We start from the raw sequence: 22,797 nt of genomic DNA, 5'->3' as shown, positions 1-22,797 counted from the left end.
ACTGTGGTGCAGTAAGCAGACACAAACCTCGATAAGACTTTAATTAGCTTAAAGTTGCATACCAAGATCTCTGTAGCCCCTGGTTCCACATAGCCAACTGCCTTAGGAAGAGGCTGACATGAGTCTTTATATAAGCTGGTGATTGGCAGCCAGGGAGTGGACCCAGCCTCCCAGGTTTCCTATTGCAGCTGCTGTGGTTGTCCCCTGCAGGAGGCCAATGGGAGTGAAGCGATTGAGGTGGTTGTATCACCACACTCCTGTCTCGTGAGTTATTGACTGTGGTTCAGCTGCACGAAGTTTAAAACCACAATTACATTCTGATTATAATAAAATATATATAAAGGAAAATAGAATTTATGTGGATTACACATGTATATAAACCCTAACACCCACTCTCCCTCACCATTACTCTCCTCCCTCCCCTCCCTCCTACCCCTCCAATTAACCCACTAAAAGAAAGTAGAGAAGGAGATCATCAGTTTTATACAAAAATCAAGTTTATAGCTGTGAAATGGAGAATCATAGCCAGACCTGACCATTGCGAGTTTAAATCTTCAGACCAACATTTTGAAAATATCCGCTCAATACTTTTGAGAAAAAATGTTATATATCCCGTAAATTATAGGTTATCATTTCAAGAGGACACAAGATTTCACTTCCTTCTGCCATCTTTCCAATCCCAAATCCATATCAGATTTCATTTAATGGCCAAATAGTTCTTAGATACAGCTAAATTGAATTGTAAAAATTCAATTTGATCCACAGTTAATCTTAATTTTAAACTAATCATTTTAATAACTCCCACTAAAAACAACATTGGGGCAAACAAGTTTTACTTTTAATATTGTTTCCAAAAATAGTTTGACTGCAGCCAAAATGTTTCAACTTTGTGACACAACCAAGTTGAGTGAAGTAAAGAACCTTACTCTTTACCACATCTGAAACATAAATCTGATGATATGAAATTAAACCACTTTAGTATTTGAGGGGTGAAATATAATTGATGTAAAAAATTACACTGTAAGTTGGGCACTACCAGTTGCCCCAATAATTACAGAGACAAAGACTGAGGGGAATGATAGGCTTTATTACACACAAGACTGCTGGCCTGTGTCTAAATGTCCAGAAGGCTCAACTTCATGGCCTAAGTCTCAGGGGAGGAGTCCAGGGAGGAGTGTAGGAGAGGAAGTCATCAGGAGGGCGAGCCACCCTGTGCCTGCACTGGTCAGAACATACAATACCATATCATTACATTCACTCCCTCTTTTAAAATAGAGACCTCCGGGAACCATAACGAGGAAGGGGAAGAGGGAGAGGAAAGAAAGAAAAAAAATGGGAAAGGTAGACTCTCCCTCTGACTAGAGGTTCAGTCGCAGGGCAACTTCTTCCGTTTGCCGGACTGATGAGGGGCCAGCAAGTCCATGCGTTGCTCCTCGGGGCAGGAGGCCGTCGCGGGAGAGGCCGGGGTGGGAACAGTTTGGGTTGGATTGTCGGTGGAGGACTCCCGGGGAAATGGATGGTCCGATGTCTTGTTGGGGGTCGACTTCTGGTGGGGGGAGACAGGCGGGGAGCCAGGTGGCTCGGATTCCAGGATTGCGCTCCTGTGTAGTGTGGGTTAGTCACTGACGTATGTTCCTGACAAGGGAGGAGATGTTGAGTGTCCATGATAGGCCACTTGTTAAATGGACTCCAAGGAACTTGGTGCTCTCTACTCTCTCCACTACTGAGTTGTTGATATGTAGAGGAGGGTGGTTGTTTGTGGTCCTCCTGAAGTCCACAATCTTCTCCTTGGTTTCATCTTCTCCGGTTGTTATTCTTGCACCATATTCTCTACAATGCGACTCTTCGTTGTTGTTGATGACACCAAAACACAAAAACTCAACAGGTCACGCCACATCCATGAGGAGTAAAAGGCAGCAACTTTTCACTTCTTCATCAGGAACCTCAGCTGCTGAGGATTTCCTGATTTAACTCATCTTTCTGCACCTGATCAGATAGTTTTTCTTGCCTCTCTCTCCCTTTGTCTTCCGTCCACCTGTCCTCTCCCTCTGTTGGGCACTATCAGTTGCCCAAAAAATTGCAATGACAAAGACTTGAGGGGAATGATAGGCTTTATAGCACAAAAGACTTCAGCTGGCCTGGATCCAAACTGGGGAAGTGCAGGGAAGGGAAAGGTGGCCCGACCTTTATGGCCTGGGTCCCAGAAAGGAGTCCAGGTAAGAGTGTCATCAAGGGGCGAGCCAGCCCAAGCCAATTTGCATAACATTACACCATTATACCATCATGTTTCACCTCTGCCAGGTTTACCAATCCTTTGTTCCTCCCCTCCCACCTGCTCCCTTTCACATTGGCTTCTCTACTAACTTCCCTCAGTCTTTATGTAGAGTTTCAGCTCAGAAAGTTGGCCATTATTTTTTCCCCACAGATTCTGCTCGACTCAGTGTCCCCACAGCAGATTGTGTTCAGTTTCAGATTCCAGGATCTCCTTTTTGCTCCTCAAATCTGACATGGTTATGACACATCATTGGACACATCAGGGCCTGTTGTCACAGATACGTGGGAGATTTGTAGCAGGGCTCAAAATGTCAGTCAAGAGGACCTCACCAGGAATATTGATAAGTGGTGCAGAGTCACTGTGGGTACTGCAAACTGAGCCACAGTTCCTGCAATTGAATTTAATCCTGGCATCTGGAGAAATATAGTGGTGTTTCCTTGTTCTCCTGGTGACTGGATGGATTTTTCCCACTGTTCCAGTTTGCTGCTACAGCCCAAAGACAGGCTGATTATGAAATTCTGGGTAAAATAAGGTTCATTAAATAGACGTGCGTGAGAACTGATGAGGGAAACAATTGAGGGAATGAGATGGACCTAAGAAGTGGCGCAAACTGAATAACTTTCTGGGTAGAAAGTTTACAGGATGCAACGATGGCAACAAATTGGTGAATAATTTCCAACTAAATGTAATGTTCATGGAAGACTGATTGATCTTTTTCCTTTTTAAAAAATTTAGACTTACGGCACGCTAAGAAGCAATTTCAGACCACAGCTCCATTCCACCCAATTTCACCCTATTAACTTACATTCCAGGTCCATTTCAAACAGTGGGAGGAAACCAGAGCCCACAGGGAAAGCTCATTTGGAAGTACAGAGAAGGTACAAACTCCATACTGAGAGTGTGGTTTTTTAAAACCCTGTTCCGATCACTGGCACTATAAAGGCCACTGTAAACCTTATGCCAATCGATTATCCTTCATAAAAGGTACAAAATTATTTTGAAACAAATGTGTTTTTGGAGAGATACCACCCTTTGAACCAATTGCATTGTTCAACTTTGTCCAAATGGTTATCCAATGTTTCCCTTGAACCAAATAACAATTTTGAATCCCATTTGTAAATAACCTCTATTGCTAGATTATCTCTCATTTTATCCAGTTCAATTTTAATGCAGGCTGCTATTTTAGAACCCTTGAACAGAGAAGCAAAAAATTTCAGCTGAGCTGCTTGGTAATAATTTTTAAAAGGAGGGAGTTGTAATCCTTCCAATTCATTCTTCCAAGTTAACTTTTCTACCGAGACATCTTCCCCTTCCACACAGCCCCCAGAGTGTCCCTTCCTTACCTCCCTGCCTCTTCCTCCGATCACTTCCTCACTTACATCATTCCCATTTTTCCAAACCCATCATCTTCCCCCTCTCATCTGGCAGCTTGTGCTCCTCCCCCTCCACCTTCCCTTTCCTTCAGGCTTCTGCCCTCTTCCTTCCCAGCCCTGATGGATGGTTTCAGCCTGAAATGTTGACTGACAATGACCTTTCATGGAAATACTCATTTCAGAAGGGTCAGGCAGCATCTGTGCAGAGAGAAACAGAGAATCATTCAGCTTTACTGAAATCTCTTCAGCAATTTCTGTCCTCACCCCAATTCTCATGAAATTTAATTGAATGGAAATGTGCTTGACGTTCTAATTCTGTTTATTTGATTTTTATCTGCCCTATTCAAGGATCATGATATCATCTGGTTATTCAGTTTTACAAAAACCTTCATTGGAGTGTCACACCCAGAGATGATTAATAAGCTATGCCAACATTTTAAACTGAAGGTAAAAATTGTAATAGCCAGAACACGGAGTCCAACACCCAGAACAGTCTTATTGACTCCATCAATTTAACACAGGTGAGCGACGATGATCTTTAACTTATTTTCATCATAATCATGTTGTGATTTTGTCTGTGTTTTGATAAACTGTGTTTTATTTGTTCTGCCTCTGGCGTAAGGAGATCACTCCATGAAAAGTAAATACATTCACTTCTTCCAACTCATGAGCTGACAGTATGAAGGGCTAATTATGGTCACAGATTAAAAGGTCTAATTTTCTCACTGACGCCAAACTGAATGGTAATCGTTTTTGTGAAATGTTTTCTATTTTCACTGATCTGTGGTGCCACTTGATCCAATCGATCCCCCTTTACCGAATCCTGAACAAGCTCCATTCCATATCTGTCCTCATCCAAAAGTGAACTTTTGTTGACCCTATGTATGGATTTTACATGATAGATGTTTGTCTAGTTGCATTTTATCTGTGGAGGGAGTTAACAGAGTTGATGTTTCAGGCAAGTAATGTCAATTAGAATGAGGAAATGTTGGAATTTTGAGATGTTTGAAATTCAAAGAATATGGAGGAGTGTGGAGGACACAGGGAGTGTCTGTGATTAGATGCACACCGAGGGAGACCAACTACACAAATGGGTCCAGTGGTGAGGGCTTGTTAACTGCAGTTGAGGTGAAAATAGGAGGAGATGAATGAGAATGAGGAGAGGGAGTGTATCGGGGGAAGTGGGGAAGAGAGAGAATAAACAGCATTGACTGCAAATGTCCAAGAAGTCAAGCAGCATCTGTGGAGGGAGAAGTTGAGGCCACACAGTGGCATGGTTATTAGAACTGCTGTTTCACAGCTCCAATGAAATGATATTAGTCATAGTTTGTGTGGAGTCTGCACGTTCTCACTGTATAAGTATACTTGGGTGCTCCAGTTTCTTTCACATTCACAAAAACATACTGAATGTTGGGGTAATTGGCCACTATAGTTTGTTCCAAGTTGAAACTGATTGTAAACGATGGGTCCAGCAACACTGCTTCTATCCTTTGATTTTGCATGACCAGACCTTGAGGCAGAGGAAATTTAAAGTCCTTGTGAAGTGCCCTTTTGATCATAGAACGTTACATCATAGTGCAAGTCCTTTGGCCCTCAATGTTGTTCAAAAACTTAGACACCTATGAATAAGAACTAAACACTCCTGACCTCATAACCCTCTGTTTTACTATCATCCATGTGCACATCTAAGAGTTTCTTAAATGTCCGTATTGTTCCAGCATCCACCACCACCCCTGGCAATGCATTCTGGGCACCCACAACTCTCTGTGTAAAAAAGAAACTTGCCTTTGTTGTCTCCATCAACCTTCCTCCCTTCACTTTGTACCGATGTCTTCTGGAGTTTGCTACTCACACCCTGGGACAAAGGTGCTGGCTATCATCCTTTTACCAGATAGCTTTAACCCAGTCTACTAGTTATCAGTCTACCTTTAACCTGTCTACCAGTTAAAAGCAAGGAGTGCAAGGGTGGGGACAGCCAGTCTGAGGTTCCAAAGGAAATAAAGGAAGGCTTGAAAATAAAAGCTTGTGTGTACAAAGACACTAAGAGCAGTCTAAAACTAAAAGACCTGGAAATCTTTAAAAAGTAACAAAGAATCACAAAGAGAGCTAAAAAGAGAAGGAAGGTGGACTATGAGAAAACATTAGCAAAAAAATATAAAAAGGGACAGTCAAAGTTTTCATCCTTATACAAAGCACAAGAAGATGGTGAAAGAGAAATTTGGTCCCTTGGAAGATAAGAAGGGGGAATTGATATTGGGGAATGAGGAAATGGCTGAGACCTTGAATGACTCTTTTGTGTTGGTCTTCATGGTGGAAGACACATCTACCATGCCAAAGACAAATGATATAGATCACTCCTACACAAAGATAAGAAAGACCCCCAATCTTTCCCAAGACTAGACTTTTACAAGTCTGGTTACCTGGCTGTGCTCCTTCTGCCTTCATACAAACAGAGCCTAAAAAGAGAGGCTACAGAGGTCAGGACAGTTGGAAAATGGGCACAGTAGATTGAAGAAGAGTTCCTTGAGTCAGTGGATTGGCGGTGTTCAAGAACTCCGCTGCAAATCCGAACAAGTACACCAAGGCTTTCACACACTTCATCAAAACAGCTGTGGAAGAGTGTGTCCCCACCAGATCATTCAGGGTTTTCTCCCCACCAGAAGCTCTGGATGAACAATAAAATCTGGAAACTGCTGGAAGCCAGATCACAGGCATTCATCTGAAGATCAAGATCAATACAGGAGGAGCAGGTTTGACTTGCAGAAGGCTATCTCCTAGGGAAAGTGGAGCAACTGTCCATGGTACAGGTGAGGTTGCATTTGGATATTACATGCCCTTCTGGTCTTCTTATTTGAGGAAAGATGTATTGGCTCTGGGAGGTGGTGCAAAGAAATTTGACCAAGTTGACACAATAGGGGAAAAGCCAGATAAAATACAAAAAAAAACAAAAAAAAAGGCAGGAGGAAGAAGAATTCTGAACTTCTGGCCAATCACACAGGAAGATGTCCATGACCAATGTTACATAATTCAGGCACAGACTTTGATTAAAATAGATTATAAAGCAAATGAAAATGCCATGCTTGTACTTTGAAGGTTTAATTTATGTCCTTTCAACTTGCTTTAACTTGTTGAAATGCTTGGAGGCCAGTAACATCTTGGTGTCTCTGAACATCAACTTTTCCAAGGCTATTATGTCAACTCTCCAGCCCACAGCCCTGAAATGAATAATCCGTTGCACTTAATAATGAGCCTGTGACAATATTCCTTCACAATTTTCATTGTGTTCCATTAGAAATTTGCAGAAACAGTTCATCAATGAATTTGACTTTGACCCCATATCAGGTTTGATCTGTTCTTTATATATAACAGATATGTTGGAATGCAGCAGTGATCTTTGTGGTGGCTTGGTTAGTGTAGCATTTTGCTCAACACTGTTACAGCACCAACACTTGGGACTGGGGTTTGAGTCCCGCTCTGTCTGTAAGGAGTTTGCATGTACTACCCGTGTCTGAATGGGATTTCTCTGGGGACTTCAGTTTTTCTCACTGTTCAAAATGTACCGAAAGGTAAAGGTTCATTGGGTCTAATTGGGCAGCATGGGCTTGTGGGCTGAAATGGCCTGTTACCATGTTCTGTGTCTAAATATCAACAAAATTCTCTGGACACTATCCCTTAGAACACCACAGTACAGGCTCTTTAGTCCTCAATGTTGTTCCGACCCACATATTCCTTTTAAAATATAAGTACTAAACCCTACTTACCCCATAATCCTTAATTTTCCTTTCATCCATGTGCCTATCTAAAAATCTCTTAAAATCCTCTAATGTTTCAGCCTCCACCACTATCCCTGCCAAGGCATTCCAGGTACCCACAATTCTCAGTGTAAAAACTTATCCATGCTGTCTCCACAAAACTTCCCGCCTTCACTTTGTACTCATGTCCTCAGGTGCTGGTTGTCCACCCTATCAATGCCTCTGATAATCTTGTAGTCCTCTATCAAGTCTTCTCTCATCCTTCTTCAATCCAAAGAGAAAAGCCCCAGCTCTGCTAACCTTGCCTCATAAGACTTGTTTCCCATTTCCAGACTACATCCTGGTAAATCTCCTCTGCACCCTCTCCATAGCTTCCACAACCTTCGTATAATGAGGTGGCCAGAACTGAACTCAATACTCTAAGTGTGGTCTCACCAGAGATTTGTTGATTTGAAACATGACTTCTCTACTCTTGAACTCAATCCTCTTATTAATGAAACACAGGGCTTGTTAACTATCCTATCAACCTGTGTGGTGACCTTGAGGGATTTATGGATTTGAAACCCAAAGTCCATCAGTTCATCAACACTCTTAAGTAATCAACCATTAACCCTGTACTCAGCCTCTGGTCCGTCCATTCAAATTGCATCACTAAACACTTATCCACTTTTCTGCCCATTTCTGCATCCTATCTATATCCACTTGTAACCTTCTATATCCTTCAATTCCATCCACAACTCTTCCAAGTTCGTGTCATCTGCAAACTTCCTGACTTCTTCAAGCAGGTCACTTGTACATGTACAAACACTCGATGCTGTGAACGTGCTGCACATTTCATCTTGAAGATCCACAGCTTTCATTGAAGTTGCTGTCTCAGGATTCCATCCTTTCGATTTGCTCTGTGCTTTCAATACACAAACACGGCATCAGGAAGTGGCCATTCGCCCTCCTCAGCCCTGCTCTCATGTTCAATGATATGCAACCAGCCACAATCCTGCAGCCTTGACCCCAGTGACTTTCATTGCCTGGTTCTTTTCTTTTTCCTCCATCTAAAGTGACATAATTTGAATACATTATGGAGAAATTCAGCAGGTCCCGCAACATCTGTAGGAGGCAATGATATACAACCAACATTTTGGGTTTGAGCCTTTTGTCAAGGTATGAGCAAAAAGCAGGCAGGTACCTGAATGGAAAGGTAGGGGTGGAGGGGGAGGGGTAGAGGGGCAGGGGGAGGAGCATCACTCAACAATCAGGAATCCATAGATGGACGTGGCGAGAGGAGGGAAGGAGGAAAAAGGCTGAGAATTGATGGGGGAGTGGGAGTAGGGTAGATCTCTAAATGCAGAGCTGGACGAAAGGAGATGAAATTACAGAGAGAGGGAGGTGTCCTTTATCCCCCATCACTGATATTCCCTTTATCCCCACCACAGACATTCCCTTTGTTGACATCATTGACATTCACTTTAAAACACTTCACTGACATTCACTTTGTCCCCCCATCACTGATATTTCCTTTATCCCAATAACTGACATTCCATTTATGCCCCATGATATTTCCTTTAACCCATCACTGACATTCCCTTTGACCCCCCCCACCGCCATCACTGACATTCCCTTTATGGCCCATCACTGACATTTCCTTTATGGCCCATCACTGACATTCCCTTCATCCCCCAGCTCTTATATTCCGTTGTTCCAACATCACAGACATTCTCTTTATCCCCTATAACTAACCTTCCCTTTGTCCCCATCACTGACCTTCCCTTTATCCCCCCATCACTGACATCCCCTTCCCCACATCACTGATGTTCCCTTTGTCCCCAGAACTGGCATTCACTTTTCCCCTCCCCATCACTGATATTCCCTTAATTCCCCATCACTGATATTTCCTTGGTCCCACCATCACTGACATTCCCTTCCCCTTCAACACTAACGTTCCCTTTATTCACCATCACTGATATTCCCTTTCGCCCCCATCATTGACATTCCCTTTATTCCCATCATGGACGCAGTTCTACAAGCACAGGAAAACAGCCAGCAAAGCGGATGGATTTTTCTCTGATTCTACGTCATCACTTTTGTCTGAATGACGGGATCAGGAGTGCACAACAGCACAGAGTGAAGGCCTGAATAAATTAGTCCTGATCTCGGCTCTACAATGTGTACTTGACTTCCTTTCATAGCTCAGTGAGTAGCACTTCAGTTCATTGGTGACCCCGGGGGTAGAGATGTTATTTCTACCCAAGAATGGAGAACTTTTCTTCACTACATGCAGTTTATCTCAAATTACCAACATTTTGGACTTCACAGCCACTTGTGTGGTTTATCAGGTGGTAGCCCAATTTCTATTCAGCAAATTACATTGGATTTCACACTCTCCTTCTACGTAGTAAGTGCCCTGGATCCGTAGACAGAATGGCGGTTCTCTGATTTCCTCCAACAGTCCCCAGAGGAGGGTGAGTACTGGGCACTCAAAGCACTGTTGATCCACACTTGGCCTCTCATGGTGCAAGTGAGCGGCCATCGTGAACAGGTAGTGGAAACCCTGTGAGACTGGTAAGGTTCCCACGACATCCACATGAATGTGGTCAAACCATTCTTTTGGCTCAGAAGGCTGTGGGGGGGGGGGTGGGATTTTGGTGTGCTGCTGTACCTTGTCTGTTTGTCTGCACATCTTGGTCTGTCCACTGAATTGTTTCAACAACCAATGCCACACTTACTTCACCAGACCGTGGTCCTGATTGATGGATGTGCCAGCCCGTGGATGGAGTCATTGCCTCCATGCCGTTGGGATGATTGGCCGAACATGCCCCATGGCCACATCGTACAGGAGGGTAGTGTTACATGTACCGACTGGCATGTCCTAAAGCTGCAGCCCTGTATGGCAGTCCTGTACTGATGTACCTTGTCGTCCTGCTGCTGTGCCACTGCCAGTGCCACGAAATCCAGCCCATTAGCCAGAGAGTATATTCTCTGTCTCAACAAGGCGTCTGCAACCACGTTGTCTTTTCCAAGATGTGCCTTACATCGGTGGTGTACTCTGAGACATCAGACAAGTGTCTCTATTGTAATAATGTAGTGGGATATTGAAGGTTTAATAAACCATGGAAAACTCAACTCAACTTTGGTACGGATCTTTTTTGAATGAATCATAAACAAGAGCGACATTCTCATGTCTTCAGGCGATTATACTATTTGAGGTTTAGAAGTGTGAAATGATGAATATGTAACACCAAATGTAGTTAGAGATTAAGTGGATTTGCAGAGCAGGGTAGCTTAAAGATACATTGATTTGCTGCTTTCATGGAGAAAAGTCAAGAGAAGGCATGGTCTCATTTGAGCAAATGGGACACAAGAGTGTATTTATCAAGTTCAGATAAAGAAAAGTTTGCATTCGAATCAGTTCTGGCCTAGGGACATAGGGACATACAGCAGGGGAACAGATTATTCAACCCACTCCCATTTATAGTAATGCTACACTAGAACCATGCACAAAGTGCTGGTAATGAGCTCATATTAAATCTGACACATACATTCCAAATAGCATTCCTGCAATTGAACATGAAACATTACAACAGAGAACAGACTCTTCAGTTTCCACTGTGGTGCTTAATGATGTACTTCCCACAACAATAACTACCTAGTCCACAAGAAACCAATTTTATCCCACCTCCCACCCAAAACATTCTATATATCTTACATCCAAGACACTATCTTTGAATATCCTAACTGTCTCAGGTCCATCATCACCTCTGGCAATGCATTTCAGGCACCCACTATTCTCTGTGTTAAAAAATGTACTTCTTGCATCTCCCTCAACTTTCCTCCATTCACCTTAAACAGATGTCCTATGATATTTACTATTGTCACTTTGGGGGGAAAAAAAGAGTTGAGTGCCCACCCTAATGTCAACTCAAATGACCCAAGGATTTATGGAGGTGAAAACAAAAATAAATACTTTATGTGAAGAAATGTCAACTATGAAACTAGAAATGACTGTAGTTAACAGTGATATTAACAGATGCATAAAATCTGTTGATATTGTACAAGATGACTTTTAAACAATTGAAACAACCTTTTCTGAATGTCAAAATCAGATGGAACGCAATAAATAAAAAGTGGAAAAAGTAGAAGGTTCTTTTGTGGATTGAGGGATTCAAAGAAGGGATTTATTGATGAAGATTGATTCATTGGAAAATCAAAGCCAGGGAGGGAAATAATGTGAAAATAGTTGGTCTTCCAGAGGACTTTGAAGGTTCTGGTCCAATAAAAAAATTTAAGCATTGGATCCCAGAGATACTGGGTAAAGAGCTTTTCCCTGAAGGTTTGGAACTGGATCGGGCCCATAGAACATTGAGGAAAAAAACCACTTCCAGGACAAACACCAAGGGCAGTATTTATTTGTTGTTTGAAATATCAAGGTAGAGAAATGATTCTCCGAATGGCAGTACAGAAAGTGCAACAGAGTTGATCCCCGATGATAATTCAAAATAATAGTGTTTTTTAAGGTGATTTGTGTCAAGAGATTATTAGAAGACGACAGGAATTTAACTTGGCTAAGGATGTCTTGTGGCGAAAGGGCTATAAGTTTGCTTTTCATTATCCTGCAATTTTGAAGGTTTTTCATAGAAAATTTCAATCTAAACTTTTTGAGAAGGATCACAATGCTTTGGTTTTTGCTAATTCATTGCCAGAATTGCGAAGAAATGGGCAGTCTTCACCATCATCTCCTAAGAGGAGGGTAAATGGAAATGGAAATGGGAACGGGAATGGGTATGGAAAGAATGGAAAGAAAGAAGAGCGGATATGAAGTCATCTTGACATTGAAGATCCAGAACAATCATTGGGCTTGGAATCATTGGGTTGAATATATTTACTATATTTGATTGTTTTTAATTACATAATGAATGTGTATCTGGCTGGAGGGGTGGAGGACACTGAAAGCTTTGACTGTCATCTGCCACTAGTGGGCTTACCACACCCAGATTTTTAGGCTGTTACTACCTTTGGGTGTTTTTTTATATTTTTTGGGGTTATATTTATAAATATTTTTTTTATTGAGGGGTGTGTTTTTTGTGTGTTTTTGAAGGATTATAAAGGGGAGCGTTATTTTATAGAGCGTAAATAGCGCCTTTGGAAGACTACACAAAAGAGTCTGGAAAACAACCAACTGAAAAACCTCACAAAGATTAGCGTTACAGAGCCGTTGTCATACCCACACTCCTGTTCGGCACTGAATCATGAGTCCTCTACCGGCATCACCTACGGCTCCTAGAACGCTTCCACCAGCGTTGACTCCACTCCGTCTTCAACATTTATTGGAGCGACTTCATCCCTAACATCGAAGTACTCGAGATGGCAGAGGCCGACAGCATCGAATCCACGCTGCTGAAGATCCAACTGTGCTGGGTAGGTCACGTCTCCAGAATGGAGGACCATCGCCTTCCCAAGATCATGTTATATGGCCACTATGACAGAGATGCACCAAAGAAGAGGTACAAGGACTGCCTAAAGAAATCTCTTGGTGCCTGCCACATTGACCACCGCCAGTGGGCTGATATCGCCTCAAACCGTGCAACTTGGCACCTCACAGTTCGGCGGGCAGCAACCTCCTTTGAAGAAGACCACAGAGCCCACCTCACTGACAAAAGACAAAGGAGTAAAAACCCAACACCCAACCCCAACCAACCAATTTTCCCCTGCAACCGCTGCAACCGTGTCTGCCTGTCCCGCATCGGACTTGTCAGCCACAAATGAGCCTGCAGCTGATGTGGACATTTACCCCTGCATAAATCTTCATCTGCGAAGCCAAGCCAAAGAAATATATTAGTAGTTAGTAAAAATGTCTACTTTGAATTTTGCAACTGTTAATGTTCAGGGATTAAATAATCCAATTAAGCAAAAGAGGGTATTGGCTTATATTAAAAAAATGAAAATTGATATTGCCTTTTTACAAGAAACACATTTGACCGGAAAGGAACATTTGAAATTGAAAAGAGATTGGGTTGGACGTGTTTATCTTTTCTTCTTTTAATTATAAGGCAAGAGGGGTAGCGATTTTGATTTATATAAATTTATCATTTGAATTGGAATCTTCAGAGGGAAATGTAGGTAAAGTTTTACAGGTGAATTGTAAAATTTTTGCTGAGTCTTGGATTTTGCTTAATCTTTATACGCCTAATATAGAAGATGAGCAGTTTATTTCAGAAGCTTTTTTTTATTGTTAACTCAAGCTAATGAAAATATTTTAGTTGGTGGAGAATTTAATTGTGTTTTGGAACCTTTATTGGATAGAAACCCAAAGAATATAAGGAAATCAAAGATGGCAATACAGATCAAAGCATTGATGGAAGATTTAAATCTGGTAGATGTTTGGAGGAAAATTTTTCTTTTTATTCATCACGACATGATTTGTTTTCAAGGATTGATTTTTTTTTGGTATCAGCACACCTACAGGGTAGAGCACTACAAGTTAAATATTAAAGTAGAGTTCTATCAGACCATTCATTATTACTTTTTTTCCTGTGAAAGTTCAGAAGTGGTACGCTCATCATATAGTTGGAGGTTTATTGCAATGTTATTGAAATAAAAAGAGCATATCTCTTTATTTTTGAATGAGAATATTAATTCTGTTGATAGTTATTTTGTAGTGTGGGACACGTTAAAAGCTTATTTGAGCGGACAGGTTATTAGTTATTCTATGAAAGTTAAGAAACAACATATGGCAGAAAGTTTAAAATTGGAAAACCAGATTTCTGAGTTAGATAAAGATTTTCAGAAGGATGTGACCGAAGGCAAAAAAGCTGCATTAGCAAAATTGATATTATGTTATGATACTATACAAACTTATCAATTTGAGCATTTAACTAATCGAACTAAACAACATTATTATGAGTTGGGAGAAAGAGCTCATAATGTACTTTGTTGGCAATTGAAAGCTGAACAGGCATATCGGATTATTAATGCCATTAAAAAGAATTCAATAATTACCTATAAGCATCAGGAAATTAATGATCAGTTTTATTCATTCTATCAAAAATTATATACTGCTGAGGGGAAGCAGGACAAAGATTCTATTGGATCTTATTTATCTAAATTAATGTTACTGGTACTAGATGAGAAAGATATTCAGGAATTGGAATCTCCATATTCAGATCTTGAAATTAACTAAGCTATACTGGAAATGCCAAATGGAAAGACCCCAGGGAATGATGGATTTCCTGAAGAATTTTATAATTTTTTAAAGATGATTTATCTACTGTATTTGAAGATGTGTTAAAACAAGTTACTGAAGAACAAAAGTTGCCAGATTCTTGTTCAAGTGCTTTAATAAGTGTTATTCCAAAAAATGATAGAGTTCCATTAAAAGTGTCTTCATATAGACCTATTTCTTTATTAAATGTAGATTATAAAATTATCGCCAAGGTATTAGCTAATAGACTTGCTACATACTTACCCAAGTTGATACATAGTAATCAAACTGGTTTTATTAAGAACAGATAATCTTCTTCGATTAATTACTTTGGTCAATGCATACCAAAAGCAGCCTACCCATCCTCTGGTAGTTGCACTAGATGCAGAAGGCTTTTGATAGGATTGAGTGGGATTTTTTATTTAAGGTGTTAGAAAAGTTTAAATTCGGCTCTTTTTTTATTGGTTGGGTTAAAGCTTTATATATGAACCCAATTGCTAGGGTGGTGACAAATGTTCAGATCTCTTTACCATTTACTCATTCAACTAGGCAGGGTTGTCCATTGTCACCAACCTTATTTGCATTGACTATGAACCATTAACTAAGACTATTAGGCAAAATTATGAAATTAGAGGGATGAAGGTTATGAATGAATAATATAAGATTAATTTATTTGCAGATGATATATTGATATATTTGACGGAACTGGAACGGTCATTGAAGCAGTTAAAAGAGTGTTTGAATAAATTTGGAGAACTGTCAGGATATAAAGTTAATTAGGATAAAAGTGAAAATTTACCAGTTGGAATAGGAGATTATTCAGAATTTAAAATTCTTACAAAATTAAGGTGGACAAATAAAATTAAATATTTAGGTGTGCTTGCAGAAGTTAATTATCAGTCATTGTATCCATTAAATTATGTGCCTATATTAAAATGGATTAAAGCAGATTTGATTAAGTGGAACGATCTTCCATTGATTTTAATTGGTAGGGTCAATTGTAATAAAATGAATATTTTTCCCTAAGTTCAATATTTATTTCAGTTAATATCTTGTTTACTTTCAAAAGGTTGTTTTCAGGATTTAAATAAGGTAGTGCAGGAGTTTTTATGGAAAGGTAAATTAGCTCGAGTGGCATTGTATAATCTTACATGGAAATATGCGTTAGGTGGACTTCAGTTACCACATTTTCAAAATTATTATGAAGCAGCCCACTTGAAGTTTATTAGTAGGTTGATGGATTTAGATCAACCTCATAGCTGGGCTAAGGTGGAAATGGCATGTATTTTTGAGGTCAAGTTACATGAATTTTTATTTCGTTGGAACTTGAATTTGTTACAGGAATTTAATATGCCAGTATTGAAACATTTGATAAAGATCTGGATTAAAAAAAATAGGGTTTTGGGATCAAAAGATAAACTATCAATTTTAACCCCATTGTATAAAAACCAACTGAATTATTTTTCAATGTTTAATAATTATTTAAAGAGTTGGGATTTTAAGGGTATAAAGACAATACAGGATTGTTTTGAAGAGGGACAATTTCTTTCTTTTAATCAATTGAGAGAGATATTTGATATATCTGTAAATTCTTTCTTTGTGTATTCCCAACTTAGAGCCTTGGTAAAGGATAATTATGGTAGAGATGAATTTATCTACTTTGTCGAGATTTGAGTCTTTGATTTCTTCTGAACCAAAAAGGGTTATATTTTGGTTATGTACAATTTGTTACAAGATAATATGGATAAACCAGATTGGGATAAATCTAAACTTGAATGGGAATGTGATTTAGTGTTTATTTTTCCTGAAGATGATTGGGTGGATATGTGTCAGGACAATGTAATTAAGTTGACTAATGTAAGATATGGAAAGGTTAATTATAATGTTTTACATCAATTATATTTGACTCCGGAGAAATTAAAAAAATATGGATTTAGTAATTCAGACTTATGGTTTAGATGTGATTCATGTATTGGAACTTTTTTACATGCTGTTTGGAATTGTGTTAAAGTTCAACCATTCTGGCAAGGAATTAAAGTGGTTTTGGAAAAATTTTACAATTTTACATTACCATTAGACCCAATGATTTTCTTGCTGGGTTATTTGATTTCGTTGAGGGGGTTAGGTTTGGATCAAATTCAAATTGCTTTTGCATGTTTGCTGTTATCAGTAGCGCATAAATGTATGGCGAGTACATGGAAAGACAATACAGAGATTAATATCCGACGTTGGCACAATGAATTGAAAACTTATATTGTTATGGAAAAAATTACCATTAATTTACCTGATAATTATTTTTTTTGTTAGCAAATGGTCTCCGTATTTGGAATATATGCATTGAGATATACTTTGAATTGTTCTTAACGTTTATAATTTTTTTTGTATATAATTTATATTTTTGGCTCCCCTTAAGGGAGCTGGCTGAAGGGGTGGAAGGGCGGGTTTGGGTTTTAAAATAAATTATTGTATTTTTTTGGTGGGGTTTTGAGTTTTTTTTTATATATATTTGTTAAATTTTTTGACGATTATTGGACTGTATGCTATGTTTTTTCTATCTTTAAATAAAGTTTGAAAAAAACAGTGGAGATAAAATAGACTCAATCTAGCCCATGAAATCCTTTCAAACTACTGAGGTGCATCATCAAATTTGATCTTGAACATTCGAGGTTTAATTCATGTCCTTTCAATTTGCAGAGATCCACGGTAGCCAGTAACATTCTAGTCACTCTGAACATCAGCTTTTCCAAAGATGCTTCCTCAACTCTCTAGATCACAGCCCTGAAATGAATGTTATGTTGCACTCTGACAGAATTTGATTCTGTCACAAATATCCCCTCACAACTTTCTTCATGTTCCAACTAAATTTACAAAAACAAAAGGTCGTCGACACAATGCGATTTTGACCCCATATCAGGTTACATCTTTTCTTTACAGATGACAGGAATGTCAGAATTCAGCAGTGGTTTTTGTGGTGGATCAGTAATCAGATGTCTCTTATCTATCAACTCTATTCACTGTCTCCTATCCCTTAATGAAAACTTGGTGGATAGTTAACTTGTTCTGTCCACAACTCCACTGTCATCCAGAGTAGATTATTGTTCATTGGGAGAAACTCACCTTTTGATATCCACATTGTCCCTTTTATATCAACATATTATTTGGATACCATCACCTGTTGTTAATTATAGATTACAATAAATGCAGCACAAATGAAACAAAATTACATGCATTTGAACACGTCAATGTAATCATTAATAAACTGTGTTTGAATTTTTTTAAAGTGCATGTGTTATTTCAAAGGAAGCTTTGGAGAAACACCAACTTCACAACATGAATTCGATGATAAAAGGATGGTTAATTGTCTTCATAATTGGAGCTTGTGGTCTGTTGTACCTGAACTGGAAAATGAGCAATATTCAATTAATTGAACGCTCCAACTCAAGGATATCATCAATGAAAGAGAAGGCCACCACTAATGTTTCTACTCCAACCATGGAATCCCGGATTATGTTTGTGGAGACGACTGACAACATGGAGCCAACGCCATTGGCGGTGTGTGCGGTGGAATCTGCTGCTCATCAAAACCCAGACAAACAAATCTATTACTTCATGAAGGGATTCAGTGGCAACTTGAGCCAGTATCCACTGCCTGAGTACAGAGGCATCCACTTGCTCTCCTCATTGGAGAATGTGGTTATTTTACCATTAAATGCCATGGAACTTTTCGAAGGCACTCCATTAAAAAGCTGGTATCTAAAGGTAACCAATGACAAGAAATTATTTCAATGAGTAAATTAATTGTCTGACTCCAATTAACATTTATAAATGGAAGCTTTTGCATCATGTTTGTGGAAAGGGTGAGATATACCGTGTTTTCTTCTTTACCTGGTCAGGCTTATGACGAGGAATCAACTGAGATCAATGAAAATCTTAGCCACAAGTACAAAGCACAAAGATTTCATCCCTTCTTAAATTTATACTTAGTTATACAGCATGGTTGGTGAGGTCAGATTTGGAGTATTGTGTCCATTTTTGGTCTCCTCATTACTTGAAAGATGTGTGGCACGGTTTGTGTAGCAGTTAGCGCAATACCTTCACATTGCCAGAGATTGGGATTGGGGTTCAAATCCCACGCCTCTCTGTAAGGAGTTTGTATGTACTCCCTGTATCTGCATTAGTTTTCCCCAGGGGTTCCAGTTTCTTCCCACCATTCAAAATGAACCAAGGGTATAGGTTAATTGGGTGTAATTTGGGCAGCAAGGACTTCTGGGCCAAAGTGGCCTGTCACTGTGCAGTATGTCTGAATTTTAATAAAACAGGCCATTTCAGCCCACGGGTGGATGCCACCCAAATTACTCCCAATTAACCTACACCCTCTGTACATTTCGAATGGTGGGAGGAAACCAGAATCCCTGGGAGTAAACCCCTGCAGATAAGGGGAGAACATACAAACTCCTTGCAGACAGTGCGAGATTCAAATACAGCTGGCACTGTACGCCAACCATGTTGCCCAATTTATTTAATTTATTGCAACATTTCAGTGAACATTTATCTTAGTCTGGGGCTTATTAAGACAAAAGAATTAAATTTATTGTGAAAATCATTTTGGAAATAAACATGACCAGTTTACAGTTTATCGAGAATTTGCATCCCCCAGGACCTATGTGGCCCCTCTTTACCTTGAGGAAGGGCTCAGGCCCGAAATGTTCATTATATATCTTTACCTCCTTTAGACACTGAAAAACCTGCTGTATTCCTTCAGTTTTTCTCTATTTTATCACAATCAGGGTGTCTGTAGACTTTTGTTTCATGACCTCTGTGGCTTCTCTCTATGTACCTTCCAAATTCTTCCTTGTAGACAATTTGATCCTTGTGCCTGTGGATCATCAAAGCTGTGAATGGGTCTATATCCTATAGAAGGCAGGATATAGTTGTGATAAATGGAGTGCAGTGAAGATCCAGCCGAGTGATTCCTGACATAACAAGTTTGTGGTACAGCACCCAAGGCTGAAATTGAAATACCCAGATGCCAAGGGACTTGGGACTCCTAGTGAAGGACAGCCTGAAGATAAATTTTCAGGTTGAGAGAGTGGTGAAGAAGGCAAATACGATGTGTTGTTGAAGCTCTACAGGGCACTGGTGAGACCTTATTTGGAGTATTGTGGGCCCCTCATTTAAGAATCTATGAGAAATTAGGAGAGTGTTCAAAGGAAGTTCACTTGGATTATTCCAAGAATGAAGGGGTTGTCATAAGAGGAGCGTTTGACAGCTCTTGGCCCGTATTCATTTGAATTTAGCAGGAAAAGGAGGGATCCAATTGAAACATTTTGAATGTTGAAAGGCATGGACAAGGTAGATGCAGAAAGGTTGTTACCCATGGTGGGAAAGTCTAGGACAAGTTTAGGATTAAAGGGCTTCCACTTAGTACAGAGATGTGTTGGACTTTTTTCAGCCGAAGGATGGAAAATCTATGGAATCTGTGCCACACGCAGTAGTGGATGTCCAGTCATTGGTGTATTTAAGCCAGAGTTTGATAGGTTCTTGTTTAGCCAGGGCATCAAAAGTTATGGGGAGATGGCCGGGAAGAGGGGTTGAGTGGGAAAATGGATCAACTCATGATTAAATTGGAAGGCAGGCTTGATGGGCTGAATAGCCAATTTCTGTCCTATGACTTATGGTTTAATGTAAATTAATACAATGAAATAAACATATCTTTCTCCAATGCCACACAGGTAAATCCAGAGAAGGAGAAATATTGGATCCGGGTGTTTTCTGATGCCTGTAGGTTAGCATTGATCTGGAAGTATGGAGGCACCTACCTGGACACTGACATAATATCATTGAGGCCTTTGCCAATTGCTAACTTTCTATGCCCAGAAAGCAGGAGATCAGTCAGCAATGGGGCCTTGGGCTTACTTAGTCTGCACCATCCATTCATGTGGAATTGCATGTTAGATTTTGTGGCCAACTACATTGGAGATATTTGGGGTCAACAAGGTCCTCGACTGATTACCCGAATGGTGAAAAAATGGTGCAGGATTGAAAATTTAGGCATCTTCAGTGGCAAAGAATGTAATGGCATCTCTTTATGGACCACAAATCGGTTCTACCCAATCCCACATCCAAATTGGATGAGGTACAATGCTCCCTGGAAAAAGGAGGATATAGAGCGGACCTTCTCAGACACATATGGAGCGCACGTCTGGAATTCCAAGAACTCTGGCAAGAGAAAAGCCATCATTGTTGGAAGTGGATCGTTAATTGAACATTTTTCCAAGTCATACTGTTCAATTGCATACAAGAATTTAATTCAATACTAAATAGTTCAAAGTGATTAAGGATATGAGACTACACAATGAGTGATAAAGTTAAATTGACAGATTTTCGCAAATTACAGAATTACATAAAACTCCATTGAGTTATGTAACTCTCAAACAACCAATCTTGATAAACTCCAATTCACTCGTGTAATTTAAATTAGAATCAAGCTCCAATTTCCAAGTCAATATCCGACTTCAAGTTTGTGCCATGTGTCTTGATAATGTGTGCAGTCGGCAGTGTGACATAGTATATGGATATGTTATTGGGAGATAAATTGGGAAAGGTTTCTTCGAATAGGTTACATACAAACACTTAAAAAAAGATATTATTTGAAATACTGGAGCTCTGATAATGCTCGACATATAGGCTCCACTGCTTTTGCAAGAGCTTTGGAGAGTGTCCAAGAGACCTCACTAATGCATTGTTGTTTACAAAAAGGCAACAGATGAAAGATTATGTTGGAGTCGCAGATTGTCTGGAGCTGTTCAAAGATGGTCATGTGGTTTTGCAAGCAGAGAGACTTAAACAGGCTTTCTCTCACAGAGAGAGAGGTCACTTCTACAGTGTTACTGCCAGCAACAGCAGTTGGAACTGGTATAGAACAAGCTGGCAAGCTTGCGGAAAACACATGTGGAAGACAGGTTGCAAGTACTTGATTCAGCCTGGTCAACCCCCTTGTGGTTCATGCAAGAGGAGAGGTCTGGCTATCTAATGTTTCACTTGGAAGAGGAGAAACATAAAGGCACTCTGTGGTGACCTGAAAGAAAGAGGTTATCACCTGGAGAACCTTGAAGGGAGCAGGTTTCGTCAGAAAGAAACTGTCCATCGTAAAACTAATATCTCTGTGAAAACCAACAAGAACCATTCTGAGCAGACAATTCACCTTTCAAGCACCAAAGGCTGGTGAACTTTACATATGTTCAATTCTGTGCATAGTATAAGAATTGACTCCAACCAGTGAACTTGGAGGAATGAGGACTGTGCATCAAAAGAATTTTCTGAATGTACATACATTTTACATACACGTGTGCTTAGAATTAAAAGTGGGTTAAGTTACGTTTGTGAAGTTAAAGTATGATTCTGTTTTCATGTTTAAAGATAATTGAAAGCAACTTTTGTATAAGTAACTATTTGTCTTGGAGGAATATCTATTGCTGCTGGGTTTTGGAGTCCTCTGGGCTAATAATATTTTATGGGGCCTCGTCCTTTCAGATTAAAAATTGGAGTTTTTGTGATTTATTCATTAAATTGTTTTTTTTTCAAAACTAATTTAATGCTTGTGTGTGGAAAAACAGCAGCAATGGAGGTTGATACATTTTTGTCACAACCATCACCTGCAGAACTGCAAAGCAAGAGAAAAAATGAGCTGATGGTTATTTCTAAGGCTTTAAAACTGACTGAAGTCAAGCATTGGATGAGGAAAATACAAATATAGAGGATTATAGTGAAATATTATATAGGTGAGGGAAATTTTGTTGAGAAAGACTTAGAAAATGTTCCAGAGGATAGATCTGTTGAGTTGCAATTGGAATTGAAGAAATTGTGGGTGGAAGAAGAAGAAAGAGAAAAATGGAAGGTGGAAGAGGAAAGAGAAATTTAGGAATTTGGTGAAAACATGGAATCAATCTTATATGGATTTTGCTTTGAAGAAAATCTGTATGTTTTGACCATTGGTGCGCCTCAAAAGGTATAAATAATGATTCTGACATTGAGAAAATTGATTTTAATTGAGGAAATTAAAGGGTGTATTCCAAATGAGGTTAAATTATATCTGGATGAGAGAGATGTGGGGACATGACAGAAAATTGCTAGATTAGTGGACGAATTTGCCCTAATTCACAAAAATATATTTCAGAATATTAAACAGTTTCAGAGAGTTAATGT

The 22,797-nt window shown here is 39.6% G+C and overlaps 1 protein-coding gene across 7 annotated transcripts in view; it reads left to right on the top strand.

Moving 5' to 3' along the window:
• Positions 1-22,152, top strand: part of LOC138743722 (alpha-1,4-N-acetylglucosaminyltransferase-like) — a 29,527-nt gene extending 7,375 nt beyond the window's left edge. Inside the window, exons 2-6 of one of the 7 annotated variants that reach the window (XM_069899363.1) lie at positions 3,088-3,153; positions 3,997-4,169; positions 6,312-6,455; positions 17,893-18,351; positions 20,325-22,152. In XM_069899363.1, coding sequence (XP_069755464.1) covers positions 6,447-6,455; positions 17,893-18,351; positions 20,325-20,912 — 1,056 coding nt within the window. In that variant the 5' untranslated portion in view covers positions 3,088-3,153; positions 3,997-4,169; positions 6,312-6,446 and the 3' untranslated portion in view covers positions 20,913-22,152. Of the gene's footprint in view, positions 1-3,087; positions 3,154-3,191; positions 3,260-3,996; positions 4,170-6,308; positions 6,456-12,489; positions 17,847-17,873; positions 18,352-20,324 lie in introns of those variants that run through there. The other 6 variants (XM_069899360.1, XM_069899364.1, XM_069899362.1 and 3 more) reach the window with 6 other exon arrangements.
• The last annotated feature ends 645 nt before the right edge of the window (positions 22,153-22,797 follow it).

This window comes from Narcine bancroftii, chromosome 9 (genome assembly GCF_036971445.1).
Source record: "Narcine bancroftii isolate sNarBan1 chromosome 9, sNarBan1.hap1, whole genome shotgun sequence".
Lineage (NCBI taxonomy): Eukaryota > Metazoa > Chordata > Chondrichthyes > Torpediniformes > Narcinidae > Narcine > Narcine bancroftii.
The sequence above is the reverse complement of the archived record's forward strand: the minus strand, read 5'-3'. Positions and strand labels throughout refer to the sequence as shown.